This window comes from Scyliorhinus torazame, chromosome 1 (genome assembly GCF_047496885.1).
Source record: "Scyliorhinus torazame isolate Kashiwa2021f chromosome 1, sScyTor2.1, whole genome shotgun sequence".
Classification (NCBI taxonomy): domain Eukaryota; kingdom Metazoa; phylum Chordata; class Chondrichthyes; order Carcharhiniformes; family Scyliorhinidae; genus Scyliorhinus; species Scyliorhinus torazame.
This window is the reverse complement of record NC_092707.1, coordinates 372,419,347-372,439,653: the sequence shown is the minus strand read 5'-3', so window position 1 is coordinate 372,439,653 and position 20,307 is coordinate 372,419,347. Positions and strand designations below refer to the sequence as shown.

Genomic DNA, 20,307 nt, shown 5'->3' with positions numbered 1-20,307 from the left:
CTCCAGGTTAAACAGCGCTTTGAATTTAAAATTCTCATCCTGGTTTTTAAATCCCTCCAGTGCATCAGTGCCTCCCATCTCTGTAACCATCTCGTGTCCTGTCCCCAGTCCTCCAAGATCACAGAATCCTAGAATGGGTACATCAGGCCATTTGGCCTGCTGGGTCTGTGCCAGCCCACCACAGGAGCAATGCAGTTAGTTTGATTTCCCTGCCATTTCCCTATAATCCTGCAAGTATATTTTTTTCTTCACGTAATTATCCAATTTGATTTGGAAACTTGAATCTGTTTCCACCACGCTCTCATACAGTGCATTTCAGATACTCTCCATTCATTGGCTGGAAAGTGGAGCTTGAGTCCACAAAAGATCAGCCATGATCTCATTGAATGGTGGAGCAGACTCGAGGGGCCAGATGGCCTACTCCTGCTCCTAGTTCTTATGTTCTTATGTATGCAGCTTTTCCTCCTGTTGCCATTACTTCCTTTGCCAGTCATCTTAAATTAGTGTCCTTTAGCCTTCCATCACTGGGAACAGTCTTTCTCTATTTAACTAATGGACACCTAATGGATTTAAACACTATGGCGTGAGGCCAAAGAATCTTGCGGTATGTTTCTCAGTGGCAGGAGGCAGCCCACCGCTGGCTGACAGCAGAATCTTCTGACCCAGCCACTGTCGATAGGATTTTCCATTGAATCCACCCCATGGCAGAGATGTGCAGTCAGCGGGACCAGAAGATTATGCCGACGGGAACAGCTGGGAGGTCCCGCACCTCATCTCATACCTTCTGTAAGGAGAACAACCTCAGCTTCTTTAATCTATCCACGGAAGGAACTATGGTCCCTCATCCCTGAAAACCATTTTTGTGAACATTTTCTAAAGCCTTCACGTGCAGTGCCCAGAATTGGAAACAATACTGCAGTTGAGGCTGAACAAAGGTTTCATCATCGTTTCCTTGTTGTTGTATGTGATTCTTCTGTTTACAAAAACAAAGGTCCTGTATGTCTTTTCAACCATGTTCTCGACCTGCTCTTCCACCTTCAAGATTTGTGTACATGTACCCCCAGGTCTCTTGGTTCCTGCACCCCCTTTAGAATTGTAGCCTTTACACCTTTACATTGCCCCTCCTCGTTCTTCCTACCAAAATGAACCTCGCACTTCTGTGCATTGAATTCATTGTGCCTGCCCATTCCACCAGCCTGTCTATATCCTCCTGAAGAGTCTCACAATCCTCCTTACAACTCGCAATACTTCAGGGTTTGCTGACGTGTGCAAATTTTGAAACGTGCCCTGCACTGGGCGGCATGGTGGTGCAGTGGTTAGCACTGCTGCCTCATGGCGCTGAGGACCCGGGTTCGATCCCAGCCCCGGGTCACTGTCCATGTTTGCACATTCTCCTCGTGTCTGCGTGGGTCTCACCCACCACAACCCAGAAGGATGTGCAGGGTAGGTGAATTGGCCACGCTAAATTGCCCCTTCATTGGAAAAAAGAATTGAGTACTCTAAATTTATTTTTAAAAACGAAACATGTCCTGCACATCCAAATCCAGGTCATTAATATAGATCAGTGAAACTAACGGTTCTAGTGCTGATCCCTGGAGAACCCCACTGTATTACCTCCTTTGGTTCAAAAGAAACCATTCGCCACTAATTTCTTGTCATTTAGCTGTCTGCTGCTGCCCCTTTTATTCCATGAGCTTAACCAACCTTTGCTGACAAATCTATTCTTTGGCACTTTACCAAATGCCTTTTTTGAAGTCCACATACAACAATTCCAACTGCATTTCCCTCATCGACCCTCTTTTTGATGAGGTAACGATCCAGTAATGACCACCCATGTCTGGAAACAACTAGTTTCAGCCTTTAAGTCACCAAAAAAGACACTCCAGCTCTAGCCAGGCTAATGAAACTTTAGATTATAAAAAGCTCCCCAGATCATGTAGAGTTGCACCAACAACCAGAATAACTCATCCAGAAATTAGCCCGCAAGAAGTTCATGATCCCTTTAAGTAATGCAGACGGAGGTGGGCGGTGGTGTTGGGGTGGGTGAGCATCTTTCCTGTAGTTTAATGTTATGTTCAGCTTTACAATGTTAATAGTAGGTATATGCTGCAGTGTGTAATTTATATGGCAATACTGCCATCAAGTAAATGTTGTACTCTGGTGGTATCTGTTATCCTATATCTGTTATCCTCTAATTCTGGCTTTTTCAGCAATCCTGAATTTAATTGTTCCAATGTTCAGCTGCCGAAGCCCTAAACTCTGTCATTTCTTCCCTAAATCTCTCCACCTCTCATCCTATTTCCTTTAACTCAAAATCTAATACTTGGTCATATCTGGAGCACTGTACAGTTTTTAAGATAGAATATAATTGCATTGGAAGCAATTCGGAGAAGGTTCGCTTGATTAGCTTTTAAGGAAAGTTTGGGATTATATCATAGAATCCCTATAGTGCACAAGGAGGCCATTTGGCCAATTGAGTTGGCACAGCCCCTTCGAAACTCCCCCATTCCCACATCCCCGTAACCTACCCTGCACACCTTTGAACACCAAGGGGCAATTTAGCGTGGCCAATCCACCTAACCTGAATTAGGATTGCGTGAGGAAACGGAACTCCGAAGGAAGCCCAGGCAGACACTGGGAGAACGTGCAAACTTCAGGCAGTCACTCGAGGTCGGAATCAAGCCCGGGTCCCTAGCGCTGTGAGGCAGCAGTGCTAACTGCTACAATGTTGTCCTTGGAGGTTATCCATTGGAGTTTAATCATAGAATTTACAGTGCAGAAGGAGGCCATTCAGCCCATCGAGTCTGCACCGGCTCTTGGAAAGAGCACCCTGTCCAAGGTCAACACCTCCACCCTATCCCCATAACCCAGTAACCCCACCCAACACTAAAGGCAATTTTGAACACTTTATCATGGCCAATCCACCTAACCTGCACATCTTTGGACTGTGGGAGGAAACCGGAGCACCCGGAGGAAACCCAAGCGCACACTGGGAGGATGTGCAGACTCCGCACAGACAGTGACCCAAGCCGGAATCGAACCTGGGACCCTGGAGCTGTGAAGCAATTGTGCTAGCCACAATGCTACCGTGCTGTCATTTAGAAGAATGAAAGATTATCTTATTGAGATACAAAAGATCCTGAAGGAACGTGGATGCTGAGGATGTTTCCCTTTGTGGGGCAGTCTAGAAATAGGGACACATTTAAAAAAAAAAAAAAATAGATAAAAATATGCGTCTGCCATTTAAGAGTGACAGTAAGAAGTCTTACAACACCAGGTTAAAGTCCAACAGGTTTGTTTCGATGTCACTAGCTTTCGGAGCGCTGCTCCTTCCTCAGGTGAATGAAGAGGAAGGAGGAGCGCTCCGAAAGCTAGTGACATCGAAACAAACCTGTTGGACTTTAACCTGGTGTTGTAAGACTTCTTACTGTGCTCACCCCAGTCCAACGCCGGCATCTCCACATCATTTAAGAGTGAGATGGAGATTTGTTTTTTAGGGTTGTTGTTCCGTGGAATGCTTTTTTCCAGCGAGCAGTGGAGGTTTGGTCATTGGACATATTCAAGGTGAAGCTAGATATTTGTTTGATTGCCAAAGCAATCGAGGGTTATTGGAGTGGGGATGCGGGGCGGTGGGGTGTGCCCACAGACAGGAAAGTGGAGTTTAGCCCACAATTGGATCTGCCATGATCTTCTTGTTGGAGCAAGCTCAAAAGGCTGAACGGCTTAATCCAATCCTTTTGTATGTTTTTGGGCACCTTCCCTAATATTTCCTTATGTAGACTCAAATTTTGTTTGCTTCTGAAAAACACCTTGAAACATTTTACTATGTTCAAGTTACTGGACAAAATCCAAGTTGCTATTGGGTCCAAATGTGTGTAAGTTTTATATGTAATGCACAAGAGTCAACTGTGTCAATGCTAACTGTTCCAAAGCAATTGGACATTCAACATTCAAAGAAAATATGATTTTTTTTTTTTTTAAATTAAGAAATGCAGATATTATAGTTTTGAATAGGGTGTCAAAAAATATCTTTTTAAAACGTTTTTACATGAATGATAGGGCGCAGTTATTTTATTTGAATGATGGAGATGCGATCAACATCCCAAAACATGTACTAGTGAAGAAAGGCTAAAACATGCAAGGGGATTTAAATGATTAACAAATTGAATTTAATAATCTTTATTAGTGTCACAAGTATGCTTACATTAACACTGCAATGAAGTTACTGCGAAAGTCCCCGAATCGGCACACTCCGGCGCCTGTTCGGTTACACAGAGGGAGAATTCCGAATGTCCAATTCACCGAACAAGCACATCTTTCGAGACTTGGGGGAGGAAACCAGAGCACCCGGAGGAAACCCGCACAGACAGTGACCCAAGCTGGGAATCAAACCCAGGTCCCTGGTGCTCTGAAGCAACAGTGCTAACTACTGAGGAACTACTGAGCACCTGAGGAAGGAGCAGCGCTCCGAAAGCTAGTGACATTGAAACAAACCTGTTGGACTTTCACCTGGTGTTGTAAGACTTCTTACGGAACTACTGAGGTGTTTACCAATTTGTTAACACAGCATAGATAATTCGGGAATGGATGTTCTCAGGATTGGGGCAGGCAGGTCTGGAGGTAAAACAGACAGAAAATGCCATCTATTCCATTGGATGTTACCTGTCAATCCCCTTGAATTACGATGTTGTATTTAATGTTGGATTATCTGTTAAAAGTACAAAGAGCAGCCTCAAACTAGGTGAACTATTCTGACTTTAACTTTTGTACTGTACAAACCAAAGCTAGTAAAAACTCTGGGTGGAGGATGGGGATAGCAGGGAGACGGTTGGGGGTGGGGGGGGGGGTGGGGTGAAGGGTGGTGTCGGGGGGGATAGCAGGTATACATGTATAAACAATTAGGTGGTGTTCAAGCTTTCTGTGGAGAAGCCAGCTGGTAGTTGCAAGTTACTCTTGGCCCTGAACATTTCGGAATAGTTCATTCTGATGAATCTGAAGACTGTTAACACTGAGGCTAATGGCTTTCACTATCTTAACACTCCTTTCTACAAGACCTGTGCATTATGTCCAGTGAAGCCTCCATTTGCATTATGTTAGTCCATATCCCTGAATGGTTTGCATAGTTACAAATATATTGTATGCATTTCTCATTGTCAGAACATGTTTTATTGAGCATTGGGCCCGTAAACATTTGTATTCCAGCCTTGGGAAATAGAAAGACTTGAGACTAACTACATTTGCATCCAAAGTAAATGGCCTGGATTTTGTGGTCAGTGGAGAAACAAGGTTGCTTGTTCCTAGCCTCGGAGAAAGTTACCCACATCAATGTAGCAGCAATCTCTGTGGTCCCTTTTCTAGCTGACCATTTAAAATCTGCCCAATCAACATGATGTCTTGGTGTGTCTAGCCGTGATGTCTGCAAGCAAATAATGAGCAAATCACGCTGAAGTATTCACATAAAGCAAAGCAGGCAGCTAAGATTAATTTCAACTTTTAGATAGTAAAATAAAAGTAAACCTCTTTGGAAAAAGTGGAATATTTTATGATTTGGGGTCTATGAATAACATTAGCTTTTCAGAGCTACTGAAGCTGTTTTAAAAAAAATCTTTATTACCACAAGTAGGCTTACATTAACACTGCAGCCTCAAACTGGGTGAAGAAAGCTTGAACATCACCTAATCGTTTATACTTGTATCCCTGCTATCCCCCCCCACCTTTTGCCACCCCCCCTCCCCCACTGTCTCCCTGCTTTCCCCATCCCCCACCCAGAGTTTTTAATAGCTTTGGTTTGTCCAAATTACCTAACAACACATCTTTCTGGACTGTGGGAGGAAATCGGTGCATCTGGAGGAAACCCATGCAGTCACGGAGAACGTGCAGACTCCGCACAGACAGTGACTCAAGCTGGGAAGCGAATCTGGGACCCTGGTGCTGTGAAGCAACAATGCTAACCACTGCTACCATGCGGGCCACTGTTGTAGTAATTATGAAGTTGGTAAGCCTTCAAAAATCCTTTTGGACCAATTTAATGAGTTGTAACTTTTCAAATGTTCTTTCAGCAAAACAACCCGTGTAAGAGTTGAAATTCCCATGAATTCTATAGCTGCAACCTGGGCGTACCTTAACAGCATATTGTCTGGAGAAAGGTAGAATCATTGACAGCAATTTGTGGATTTATATGTTATTCTGCAAGTGTGGAGCCCAGAGGTTGTTGTCAGTTTTACTGCAGCATTGAGAGTGATTGTTAACAATTTAATCACCATTACCAGTGCAAAAACTGAGCCAAAATAATTTCCCACTGTTTACACTCAACTCAAAAGCTGTGATACTTTTCACAATAAATTTGTAGCACAATTGTAAACGGATTAATTGATCCTAAATGGAGAGTTGCCAACATGGAGATGAGTTTATAGGGTTCTGCTAAATACTGTCACGTGTGCAAAAGCGCTGGGAAATGAGGTCCGGTTTTGATCCAGACTGATTTTGTTTACTTGTAGTACTCAAAGGCAATAGTGTTGTTTATACAAAATTGGCTTTTGTTCTGTGAATTTTAACAGTAGAGAGATTGTGGCTTTCCAGGATCATTGCCAAGCACAGTCTATTTACAAAGAGAAATGTGCTCACGTTGATGTTGCATCATCAGTTCGGCGCTGTCTCCTCTTGCTTTTTGGAAGTATAACAAAGGCAAAGAAATCAATTAAATCATCTTGAAGCATGTGGCCATTGATGGGATATAAATTAGTTTCAGCAGTCATTGTCGCAGTTTCAGCAGCAGGCAGTTCCACATCCAGGCGAGCTTGAACACTAATATGGCATGGGGGCACAGTGGTTAACACGACGGCCCCGGGTTTGATTCCGGCTTTGGGTGACTGTGTGGAATTTGCACATTCTCCCCGTGTGTGCATGGGTTTCCTCCCACAGTCCAAATATGTGCAGGTTAGGTGGATTGACCATGCTTTAAATTGCCCCTTAGTGCCCAAAAATGTACAGCTTAGGTGGGGTTGAGAGGATAGGGTGGGAGTGTGGGCCTAGGTCAGCTGCTCTTTTGGAGGATTGGTGCTGACTCGATGGGCAAAATAACCACCTTCTGCACTGTAGTGATTCTATGAATATGGTGGCATCCCCTCCCTCTCTTGTATTTTCTGGGTTCACTGTGATAATGCAGTGCGACTATATCTTCAACTTTAACCTAGCTTACTTGATCTGTAACTAATTTCTGAGTGATCAGTTTACAAAAATGAAGCAAAATTCTGGAAATATTAAGCAGGCCGCGTATTTGGTTGGATTCTCTGGCTTTCCCGCTGTCGTTTTGGGTGTCCCGATGCACAAATGATCCAACGTGGCTGTAGATGGTACAACTCTGTTTTATTGTTTTAAACAATAACAGCTACTAACTACTGGCTTGGGTACGTGCTTCACCAGCTAACCTGTGGACCCAGCCCTATCACTATCTTAGTGAGGCACTCAGCACATGGTCTATGTCTTTTTGACGCTGTGAGCTCTGTGCTCTGAGCTATCTCCTGGTAGAATGAGCGGGAACTGTGATGTTCTTGTTTTATAGTGCGTGTGCTCTCACTGGTGATTGGCTGCGATGTTGTGTGTGTGTTGGTTGGTCCAACTACCTGTCCATCAGTGTGTGTGTGATTGCATCATGATATGCTGATGTGGATATCATGACACCCGCGGTGTGTTTTTCGGCAGGAGGCGACTGGATCTTCTGGTCCTGTCACTATCAATGGGATTTCCCATTGATTTCGATAATGCCACCAGGAAACGGGTGTCGGGGATGCATCATCGGCGGGACCAAAAGATCCCACTGGAGTGGAGAGCCGAAGATCTTGCCCAATATTTTAGGTTGCGACCAGTCATCAGAACAGGGAAAAGTAAGAAGGTTTTAAGTAGGCGAAGTGGGAGTGGATAGAAGGGAAGGTCTGGGAGAGAGTGGCAAATGAAAGACATTTAAATGATAAAGAATTGGTGGGTTAGAGCTAAAGGAAGTAATAACAGGACAAGTAAAGATTGGGTCCAGAGGAGCATAATGAACAGCTGCCACCTGAAAGCAAAAATGAGAAAAGCAGGGTTAAAATCAAAACCTGCAAAGGAAAGGAAACAAAACGGGGAAGCAGAGATAAGTTGTTGAACTCGGTATTGACTCTGAAGGACTGTAAAGTGCCGAACCGAAAGTTGAGACCCTGTTCCTTGAGCTTGTATGGAGCTTTGTTGGAACGGTTGGCTCATCGGTTTGCAAAAATATATCCTTTTGAGAACAAAGTTTATGCTTCTTTCCCACTGTTGTTTCTTTTGGCCTCTGTTCCCCTGGGTTTTTTTCATGTGAATATTGATACAACAACTATTATACTGGTCAATGTATTTTACTTGCCAGTATTACTTAATTCAGAAAGTTGTAAATACCTGCAATTTCGAATTGTGTTTTTGGATATGAATAATAACTAGTGATTAACATTGGACACAGGCGGCACGGTGGTTAGCACTGCTGCTTCAAGGCACTGAGGACAAGGGTTTGATCCAGGCCCCGGGTCACTGTCCATGGGGAGTTTGCGCATTCTCCCCGTGTTTGCGTGGGTCTCGCCCCCACAACCGAAAAGATGTGCAGGCTAGATGGATTGGCCACACTAAATTGCCCCTTAATTGGAAAAGGAAAAGAATTGGGCACTCTAAATTTATGGAAAAAAATATTGGACACGCCAGTGTTCTGAATTATTGTGACTTCCCAGTGATTCATTGAAGGTCCTGCTGCCTGATTGTTTTTCATGAGTAGAAAAGGGAGATAAGTGCTTTATATTGATGAGCTATTGCTGTCGGGATATAAATGTTAAATTCTATTATTTACTTTGTGGGGCTTTTGTTGAGTTTGCCTGAGATTCCATCATATCCTTCGTCTTACCTCCTTGCAAGTGAATGTAGTTTAATGTGGGGCAATAGAAACCGAAAATGCTTGAAAAAACCCGGCAGCATCTGTGGAGAGAGAAACCGAGTTAACATTTTGAGTTTGTGTGACTCTTTTTCTGCCCTGAAGAATCCCTTCACTGACTACTAGGAATAAACGTCATAATCTTAATAGTCTTTATTAATGTCACAAGTAGGCTTACATTAACAGTGCAATGAGGTTACAGTGAAAATCCCCTCATCGCCAGGCTATGGTACCTGTTCGGGTGCAAAACAACCAGAGGCAACATAAAGAACCTTTAATTTTACGCCGTTATGATGGGTAAGGGTGGTTGAAGCCGATTCAGTGGTAACATTCAAAAGAGAATTGGATAAATGCTCGATGGAGGAAAAAAAAAAAGAGCAATAGAGAAATACCAGGGATTTGAAATGACTAAATAGCTCCACCAAAGAGCGAGTACAAATCTAGTGGTACAAATGGCCTGTATTATTCTGTGATTTCTGTAAAATCTTTTTTTTTTTTTTTTAAATCTGGACTGTTAAAAGCTTGCACCTCCCAGGCTTCCGGATGTCCCAAGGTGGAGAACCATTCTGGCCCACTATGTTTTTCGCTTTACTATAGAGTTAGGTAGCAGCACAAATCTGGCCATTTCAACATTCAACAATCTCACCAATTGTTATCTCTTCCTCCCCTTTGTTAACAAAACTGGGTGTAAAGCAATGTATTGTCCTTTTGAACCGTTTGGACAACAGTAGAATAGCCATGAGTATGAATAACCCAAATCGCTGCAATGATGTGGGAGTTACTGCTGGCAAAGTATTCAGTTGAAAGGATTCATTGATGGGTTAAATATCAAGTGGTTTGCCTGCGTTTCTCATCTGAGTTTGTTGTGCTACAGAAGAAACAAGTAAAATGTTTAATAGCTAATTATTTTGTGGCTGAAAATATGTCCCAAATGCTGCTGTTTTGGAAGGGGGTTTTGTTTTGGTGATGGGTATCATGTTCAACATCTGTGATCTATTCTGTTAGGGCATGATGTAATGACTGGAGGATTATCAGAGTTTAATCTACAGACAGCCGCTGGAAACACTTCTTTAAAAAATATAAGTATTTAACCTAAAGAGCTTTTCAATACATAGAATTTACAGTGCAGAAGGAGGCCATTCGGCCCACCGAGTCTGCACCGGCTCTTGGAAAGAGCACCCTACACAAGGTCAACACCTCCACCCTATCCCCAGTAACCCCACCCAACACTAAGGGCAATTTTGGACATTAAGGGCAATTTTCCATGGCCAATCCACCTAACCTGCACATCTTTGGACTGTGGGAGGAAACCGGAGCACCCGGAGGAAACCCACGCACACACTGGGAGGATGTGCAGACTCCGCACAGCCAGTGACCCAAGCTGGAATCGAACCTGGGACTCTGGAGCTGTGAAGCAATTGTGCTATCCACAATGCTACCGTGCTGCCCCTCATACATTATAGTACATACATTAGTATGTAGTATTAGTACATTATAGTAATACATTAGTAAACTTGTGATTGCAGATTCTCCATTACATTGTGTGTTTCTAAGTGTCCCTTGTCCAGTTTATGTCTGATGTATTAAAATGAAGCATTCCCCTTGCAGAGTGTCTGCTGTGGTTATTCCCTAAATAATTCACAAGTCAGCACTTGCATTTTTCTTGAAGCAAAGAAGTTATTATGAATTTAAGTACACTTGTGATCTAAAACAAACCTTTCATTTTTTTTATGTATATAGGGAAACAGAAACATTGCCCATTTGGGCAGCACTGGAGGAACCCTCCATTAATGTCCAGGAGCTGGAAAATTACTTTTCGAAATCAGCTGTCAAGGAAAGGAAAAAGCCAATTTTAGATACATACAGCAAAACAAAAACTAAACAGGTAAATTATCTTAAATTGTAAAGAAACCTTAGCAGTAGCCTGCACAATGAAATACCAAATGTTACCTTGAGATATGCGTGGAAGGCCATACGCATTGCCAAAATGTTGCTCCATTTTTCTCTTTCACGTATCGTTTAGCGAAGTGTGCATTTCCTACGTTTTCTGATGTCTAGCATTTTAGTGCTGATGTACCTGGAGTAACCCAATTAGTCTAAACGAAGACAATGTCAAATGCCTATATAAGGAAGAGTAATGTACCAATCATGTCCTATGTCCGCAATTGAAGTGTTGGGTGGAGAAAAGCCGAATAATTGTCATTGGTCATTTGGGGACATCCAACTACTGATTTCTGTGATCCCCATGGAGATATGGGGTATTTCCTCCACATAGAATAATTGGGCAAGCTGTTTATGGGGCCTTGATGATATTAACAGCAACAACGCTCCTTCAGTAACAATGATTGTACAGCACTTAGCATATCCAGAAAATGTGAATGAGTGCTATAAGAATGCTTGTTCTTTTTACTTTTGTGGCTAATCGAAATTGCAATGCCAATAGCCTGGAGGTATTTGAGTGAAAGCCTACCATTCTGCTTTTTATTAACTCTACTCAAACACTTTTCCAATAGTTGTGTTAAAAGGTGGTAACGTAAAGATTAAGAATGCTACAGCATGCCGCAGTATCTGAACTGCATTATATTGATTTCATTTTAATCCAAGCTAACTCTATATTGATATGGCTCTGCAAATAATCAACATAGCGCTCTATGGCCTCGTTTTGATATTAGGGGCTGGTTTAGCACAGGGCTAAATCGCTAGCTTTGAAAGCAGACGAAGGCAGGCCAGCAGCACGGTTCAATTCTCGTACCAGCCTCCCCGAACAGGCACGGGAATGTGGCGACTAGGGGCTTTTCACAGTAACTTCATTTGAAGCCTACATGTCATAAGCGATTTTCATTTCATTTTCATTTTCATTTCATTTTGTCAATGCAGCTCTTTCCTGTTTTCATATTTACACTGCAGGAGATGGAATTCTGACACCACTGGTGACACCAATATTCTTCCTGTCATCAATCGAGAGGCATGTTCCCTCTGCACAAGTTGTAAAATATTATCATCATTTATTTGCTTCAGAAGGTCATTTCAGGCCATGGTCTGGATATTGCAGTAATGATGGAGAAACTGTCTGCCTTTATCGTCATTACTTCCCTCATACTTGACAACAACTTTTGCCGCCCACGCATGCTCAGCTAAGCGCATCGAAATCCAAAGGTTGCTTTTGGTTGTTCTACTCTTTTTTTCAATGGGTAATGTTAGCGAAGTCACCTGCTACCCTGCTACCCCCCCCCCCCCCCCCCCCCAAACCTGCCTGTCTGTAATCAAGTAGAATTGCTAAACTGATGCAAATTTAGGTTTTAGGTTATTAGTCTCGCTTTGAAAACCCTTAGAAAGATTAAATCCTGTTGAATGAGGTGCAACTGAGCCTTTAGTGCCATACTAATTACTTATGAAAGCCCTCATTGGCCCTGAAACAATGGCTTTTACTTTTGTGGAATGTCATTTCTCCACCATAACAAATACATTTTTAAAAATACTGTGATAAGATTCAGTGCCTTTTTACTAGCTGGTTTGCCGTCTGAGAATATCTCAATGTGGTTAATCAGTTTCAATGTCATTATTGTTGCCGGGCTCCTGGAGATGCCGTTGGGAAAGAGAGGACTGATACCGCTCAATTTTTGAGCAGTTTACACATTCCCTCTTTCTTTCAATGCAAGTTTTCTAATCTCCAGGAATGTAGCGATGTAAACGGGACTGTAGGAGTTTGAGATGTGATCCTGGTTCATTGCTTCACCCTCGCCACCCCTCCACCCTTACCACTCCTCCTTGTCAGAACTCCTCGCCACCCTGCTTGTCAGAACTCCCGTACTGTTTGAAAAGATTTACATGACTGATTATACGCCAGTGCAGTTCAGCATGTTTCTAGCGGTGGCATATATTACAGTGCACCCCACTTGCACTCTGACATAGAATATATGCTCCTTCAAGAATCTGCTTCAGATTTATGTCTCAAACAGCATTATACAGTAGGCTGCACTGAGTTCTTTGGTCCTCACGTTTTGGGAGGGTAGCTAGCTTGGATGAAGTACCAAGGAGCTACAAAAGGATAGATCGAATTTCAAATTCAGAGGACATCAATGTAGAAAATGGATCAAGAACACCTGAAAAAAAAAAATGCACCAAACAATGAATGGTGTTGTACTTTGCTACCTTTAGGGGGAGATAGTGATACAGTGGCAATGCCACTGGTCTATTAATTCAGTGACCCAAGCAAATGCCCTGGGGTAACAGGTTCAAGTCTCACCATGGCAGTTGGTGGAATTTAAATTCTTTTTTTTTTTTAAATCTGGAATTGAAAGCGCGTCTCCATAATGGAGACCATAAAACTCATTGATTGTGGTAAGAAACCCATCTGGTTCATTAATGTTCCTTTGGAAGAAAAGCTACCATCCGTACCCAGTCTGGCTGGGCAAATTATTTCTCTTCTGTAGTTAGTTCTATAATCCAGTGCTTGGAGTGTTAATTCCTCAAACTTCATGTGACCACCAGCTTCTGAGGGGTTGGGAGGAGGGCTTTAAGCCCCTATGTGGGTGGGGGGAGGGGGGGGGGGAAAGAGTGGGTTTTGTAGCTCCCTTTGAGAAGCCCTGCTATAATTATTCCAGTATCTCATTGAGTTTAACTGTGTAACTTGTGCAATTATTTTGTGCTACAATTAATACGCCAAGTTAAGCATGTCCAGTCATTGTTATCCATGATGTCAAGATTGCGATTGTGGACAGGTACAAATTGCCTGAAGGCTGTTAATATCTTTCAGCAGAAATCCTATGAAGCAAAATGTCCAATTAGTTTTGAAGTTATGTTTTTCTAGTTCATTGTGCTACTCCAATGTGACTTCTATAGATATCCCCCAGCCTCCCTCACTTCTTCTGGTGATCAGCGAGGCAAAATGCCTCTTGTATGTTGCCTTGAATTGGGTCTCATTCATTGAATCCTTTGAGCTCCACATTTGTAATCATTCTGTGCGGTTCACCTTGTCACATTTCACACAAAGATCCGGGGCGGGATTCTCTCTTCTGACGGCAGAGTGTTGACGCCGTCATAAAAACCGGAGGGTTTAACGGCGGTGTCATCGGACCGCTAGGTGTAGTGATCCTCTGCCGTACAGGAGGCCAACACGGCACTGGAGCGCCCCCCGCCCCTCCAGCTGCCGATACCGGCATCAAACAGGCGCCGCGGGTCTGCGCATGTGCGCTGTGACCGGCGCGAACTCACGCATGCGTGGTAGCTTCTTCCTCCGCATCTACCCCGATGCAACATGGCGTAGGGCTACAGGGGCCGGTGCGGAGTAAAAGAGGCCCCCACCAGGAGAGGCCGATTGGTAGGCCCCGATCGTGGGTCAGGCCACTGTTGAGGCCCCCTGGGGTCGGACAACCCCCCCCCCCCCCCCCCAACCAGACCGCCCCTGACAGGATGGATGGTGAGGTCCCGCTGGGTAAGACCACATGTGAACGGCGCCGGCGGGACTCTGACTTTCTTGGCGGCCACTCGGCCCATCCCGGGCGGAGAATCGCCGTATGCGGTCCCTGACCGGCACCGCGCCACTGGGAGGTCAATTTAGCACTTAAGTCCAGATGTCCCTTGAGATCAACTAACAGGATGGGACATGAAAGGACTGTCATAGTTATAGATTTCCTTGTTCTCTTGAGTGTTCTGTAACGGGGAGATTGAGAAAATTAGGCAAGAGGTGTTGGAAGAATGCAGGAATTACTTGAGGAAAATTGGCAAGAAGCCATAATAGGGTGAAATCCTGGGTGAGAGAAGTAATGCATGACAAGCTGGTTGGGAGATATTGCAAACTGGTTAAATGGAAAGAGTTTTTTAAAAATAAAATCAATTAATGAAATAGAATAATATGAAGGTGGAAGCTATCTTTCATTTTTTTCTTTTTCTATCTTTTTAAAAAAAAATTTAGAGTACCCAATTAATTTTTTCCAATTAAGGGGCAATTTAGCGTGGCCAATTCACCTACCCTGCACATCTTTGGGTTGTGGTGCGAACCCACGCAACCACGGGGAGAACAATCTTTCATGACTGATGCTGTTCAGCAATTTGCAGTAATTACATAAATAAAGCACCAGAATTTCTGAGAAATTCTTCTGTTTAGTATGTTGGAAAGAATGCTTTCTAGAGTGTTCCCAACAGAGAAGCTTGGCTCAGGATTTGAAGAAATACTGATTCTGGTTTGATGCCAGCCAGGGGTATTTCTGGGGCATTCTGTTCACCTTTTTAGTTCTAATTGTTTGGCTCCCCACCCCTTTGTTTTTCTATTGAAAGAACCCATCAGTTTGTTATTGGTTTCACATAGATCATTGAGAGGATTTTGCCAATTTAGACAGATTTTCTATTGGAAATACAGTGCTGGGAATACTCCGGTCAGACTGCAGAGAGAAAAACAGTCAACATTTCATCAGAATTGTTACTGGTTGAAGAGGTTTGAGGAAAGTGGAAATATATTATCAAACGGCAATGAGTGCACTATTTCTTGGCATTGCTCTGCCATGCAGGATTCAATGGAGCAAGTTAATTCAACCCATTTGTGGACTGGCTGCTTAGATGTGTCAAAAGTGTTTTGATCTTGAACTTCTCGAGGGTGTGACACAATGTGCTTTCATTTTGGCAAGAATAATAGAGGATGTTGCCCAATGAGACCATGCTCTGTATTATTCTGGGCTTTCTCTCTCTCTCTCTTTCTCCCCCCCGATATTTTCATCACATAACCTTTGACCTCTATACACCCCACCCTCCTGCTACTCGTGCTGATAGAACATACAGTACAGAAGGAGGCCATTTGGCCCATCGAGTCTGCACTGACTCACTTAAGCCCTCAATTCCACCCCATCCCCATAACCCAATGACCCCTCCGAATCGTTTTGGTCACCAAGGGCAATTTATCATGGCCAATCCGCCTAACCTGCACGCCTTTGGACTGTGGGAGGAAACCGGAGCACCCGGAGGAAACCCACGCACACACGGGGAGAACGTGCAAACTCCACACAGACAGTGACCCAGCGGAGAACCGAACCTGGGACCCTGGCGCTGTGAAGCCACAGTGCTATCCACTTGTGCTACCGTGCTGCCCCAGTATGTCTACCCTTGTAATGCACTGCTGTCCAATACCTAATGGAAGGCAAACAGGCACTTCAGCACTCGATTGGATTAACTGTTACAGCCTTTTTTTCCCCCCATCTGGAACATTTCTGCAACATTGAAATGTTCAAATGTTCACTCCCTCTAATGCCTCTCTGACCATACCCACGTTGCTTGTAGCAGTGTCCTGCAAATTGATACCCGAGGACAATCTAAATGATGATGAACCCTCTCTCTTTTTTTCAACTTTTCCAATGAAGAGGCAATATAATGTGGCCAATCCACCTACCCTTCACATCTTTGGGTTGTGGGGGAGCGACCCATGCAGACACTGGGAGAATGTGCAAACTCCACACTGACAGTGACCCAGGTCCAGGATTGAACTCTGGTCCTTGGCGCCATGAGGCAGCAGTGCTAACCACTATGCCACCGCGCCATCCTGACGAACCCTAACTCAATATTTTATTACAGTATGTTGCTTTACAATTCTCAGTATGTATTATGCAATTCATTCTAAATTAGTTAATGTAATGTTCCAACTTTGTCTTCAAGCACTGCAAGGAAAATGGAATAGCATCTAAATTTGTAAGAAATGGCAATTTGTTTCACTTGGACGAGAATCCATCAAAGGTGCCCACTTTTAACCTTGCCCTTGATTAATTGACTTGAGCCGTGTTTCGCTTGAAGTGAAAAGTTTGAAGAAATTCGTCACCCATCAGTTTTCTCCAATTCCTGGAGTACAATGTAATGCAAGTGACCTGCTTGATGATGGTGTCCCCTTTGTGTTTGGAATACCCTTCCGTTCGGAAGAACAGAACCTTTCTGTTCTTCCGAAACCGGTTTAACGGTATGTGTTACCCATACATGGCTTTGCTTGACTGGGTCCTGCTGCAGCTGTTTACTGGATCGCTGTTTAGGAATGCAGAATCCAGTTTCAGCAAAGCGCCGTCATTAAACGCCGCTTGTCCCTTTATTAGCTCAGCTCTGCATTCCACAGTGGCGATCTGGTAAGTATCCACTTGATCAGCAGCAACAAAGAGTGGGTGATACCTTTGACAACTCAGCACCATAAATGTACTTGATGCGGAAGTAAATGTACATTCTTGAATTGAAAATTGTATCAACACAGAAAAAGGTAATGAACTATTTGATCCACTGATGAAGATTAAGAACCCAAAGGTGAATGTTCACTGTTCAGAGACTAATCATGTGCCAACATGTTCATGATGCATTCCAAGTCATAAACATGTCATTGTTAGTTGTGTGTATATATTATAGAAAAGATGGTGTAGGGGCTCAAACGGCAAGGAGTTACCAATTTTCTGACCAATTTGGAGTAAAATACACTGATTGGAAATTCGGTTTAACGTGCTTTTATGAAAATTTGCCAACTGGACCAAACTTTCAGAAACTGTCTTGATGACTGGAGGAACAGCTGGATTTATCCACAGTTGAAGCGTTATCCTGTCAAGTTTACCACACCTTTTACTCATTGAGCAAGAAAATTAATCTATACTGCTTTAATCTACAGAACTGTGACATTTGGAATCCTGTCCAGTTTTAAAAACTAAACTGCAAAAGGATCTTCAGAATCAGGTTGTACATATGTATGAATAGTAACTAGTTCACATTTATCATTGAATATTCCCAGTGTCATAAGCAGGGCAACGAGCCTGGATGGTTCCATGAGTGCAACTAAAGGTAAAAATGCATCTGAGATAATTGTCTTTACAAATTCATTGACTTATTGCTTCTTGCGCTACTCATGTCGTTCCAGCAATCCCTCTGAATGTAGAATGGTCACTTGTATTAATCAGTCTCTACACACCAGTCCCAAAAGTGGTGAAGCATTAAGAGAAAGCAAAGTCAAACTGAATGCATGCCCAACAGTGCAAATGTGCAATCACAAAGTTCGACTCCATGGAACAAAAATAAAATCCAGATTAAAGTTGAAGGGATCCAGTCCTCCTTTCTGTTATATTAGAGTGTTTGAAATGCTGAAATGAGATTCCAGGGTGATCTTTATAAGATTCATTCTTTGTATGTTGAATGAGGCTGCAAAACCTTAGTTGGGTGTAGAGTAGTTAATCCCACGTATACAGCAAATACAACTGGTCAACTTTTAGTTAATTCCTAATCCCCTCTTTAACCTGCCCCCACCTGTTGTCAGTGTGCTTGTGCACACGGCAATATGCAAACACTCAAGACAGACAAAAACAGGGGTGAAAAGGGGTAAAAATCAAAAGGAAAAGGAAAACGAGTCTTTGTTTCGGATGATGTTTTTTTAGCACACCTTGATTCTCAGCAAGCCTGTAGCTTAAAGTCTCTGTATGCAGCCTGTAATGGTCTTGTGTGTAGATTCACGCATTCAGGCTCTTTGTAGTTTGGAAATTCAGTAGTCTCAGATTTTCTGGAGAGAAAAAACAGGTTCTACTGTTTGCACAATCTGTAATGCTTCTTCTGTAAGTGGATTCATCTAGGTTCTCTGTCAGTTCAGAAATATAGCCCACACAGGTTTTCTGGAAAGCAAACTGAGGGGAGAGAATAACAAGACCTTCCTCTGTGCTGTCAGGATCAAAACTGAAACCTTGGGACTTTGAAAAAGCATTCCACTGGGATAGGATCCAATCACCATCCGTTACCTGGCAGAGTATACCCTTTTTCGGCCAGTTATTGGTCATCAACCAATTAAACAGAGTGCCAGCACAGACTAGCAAAGTGATCTTTCCTGTAACCTCTGGATTATTCTGTTTGAAGTAAAGGTACAGGATGCTTGCCTTAAAGAGACATGTCCATTATCATCCATGGAGCAAAAATGTAGCGACAATAAATAAAAGAACAGGGAAACCAGAGAACTTTGGGGCATTTTCTTATGTTAAAGGTGCTATATTAAGTTGTTCAGAAGAAGCTTCTTTACTCAGAGAAAATGTAGATCATTCTACCACAAGGAAGAATTGAGGCAAAAAGCATAGGTGCATTAAAAGGGAAGCTAGTTAAGGATACAAGGGAGAAAGGAATAGAAGGTTATGCTAAAGTGTTCAATGAAGCAAGGTGGGGGAAGGCTTGCATTGAGCATAAACACTGGCATAGGTCAGATGGGGGCAAATTTCTTTCTTCTGTGATGTAAATCCGTGTCATTCTTTATGATAAGCGAGCATTATCGCCACACGCTTTCACCAAAATGTATTTCCTTAGCTTTACTGAAATGAGATTTTTGGTTCACGAAGCTTACGAAAGGGGCAGCATGTGGAAGATCGGAGGAGTATGAATGCCTTTCCTCATACCCCAGGCTTTCACTTTGATTATCTGCAGGGATTGTGTCCTAGAATCGGGTTTCTTTAAATACATGTCAATTCAGCATGTCCAGACCATTTGTCAAAGAATGCTTAACATTTCCACAAGCAAGACTTTTTTGCTACTACAAAAGTTGTTTGAACATCACTTTGATGGCGTATTTGAACTTTTTTTTTCCCAAACATACTGAACCCGTTGGCTAAAGAGATGTGTTGAAAAGCAAAACTGTTCCAGGTGGTAGCAATGAAATAATGTATGCTGCAAACCATTGCTGTATAAACTGCAGGCTATAGGTAATCTGAAATGCTGTATTGATTTTTCTGGTTCTCTTTTGTGTATTTTTATAATCACTCTCACACAATAATGTTGTTTGCCTGTGAGGAAATTAATTCCTTCCTGTTAATTTATTCTGATTTGTGCTGTTAGTTATTTTGCAGTAACTGTTATTGAAGGGCAGGTTAAACATGTGCAGAGCTATGCCCTGCTTATCGAGACAGGCAAGCAACTGGCTCCTAGACTTCTGTGTTTTTAACCTCATGTACCACATCAAGCCCGAGTGTAAATGAGTGCACCTTGCTTGATTTCCCCCCACCTCCCACTCCAACCATCGCAAAATATGGAAGCTCCTATCCTCTCATGAATACATCTACCTAATTTTAGAAAGGTCCTGTCAATGACTGTGAATTGGCTAAGCATGATGTCTCTTGCACCATGAATGAAACACTGCTTTTGTGTATGTGCTAATCATTTAAATACTAAACACCAGCTTTTTAGTGTGGACAGAAGTTGCAACTATATTTCTAAGATAATGTGTAGATTCAGAACCATAACCATCTTGTTGCTAATTGATCATTAATCTGTATAGAACGTCTGAAAAATATTGAGGATATTTGATAACAATGGCTGCAGTGTCTGTGTGTGCAAATTGCATTCTGAAAGATCTTTGGACCGTAACGCTTGAACTATTCGAATAACATTCGAGACCAGAAGTT

General features: G+C 42.8%; 1 protein-coding gene across 1 annotated transcript in view; it reads left to right on the top strand.

Annotated features, from left to right (window-relative positions):
• LOC140426604 (formin-2-like) overlaps positions 1-20,307 on the top strand; it is a 594,930-nt gene that overhangs the window by 175,864 nt on the left and 398,759 nt on the right. Inside the window, exon 6 of the mRNA XM_072511575.1 lies at positions 10,673-10,817. Within this exon, the coding sequence (XP_072367676.1) occupies positions 10,673-10,817 (145 nt within the window). The remainder of the gene's footprint in view (positions 1-10,672; positions 10,818-20,307) is intronic.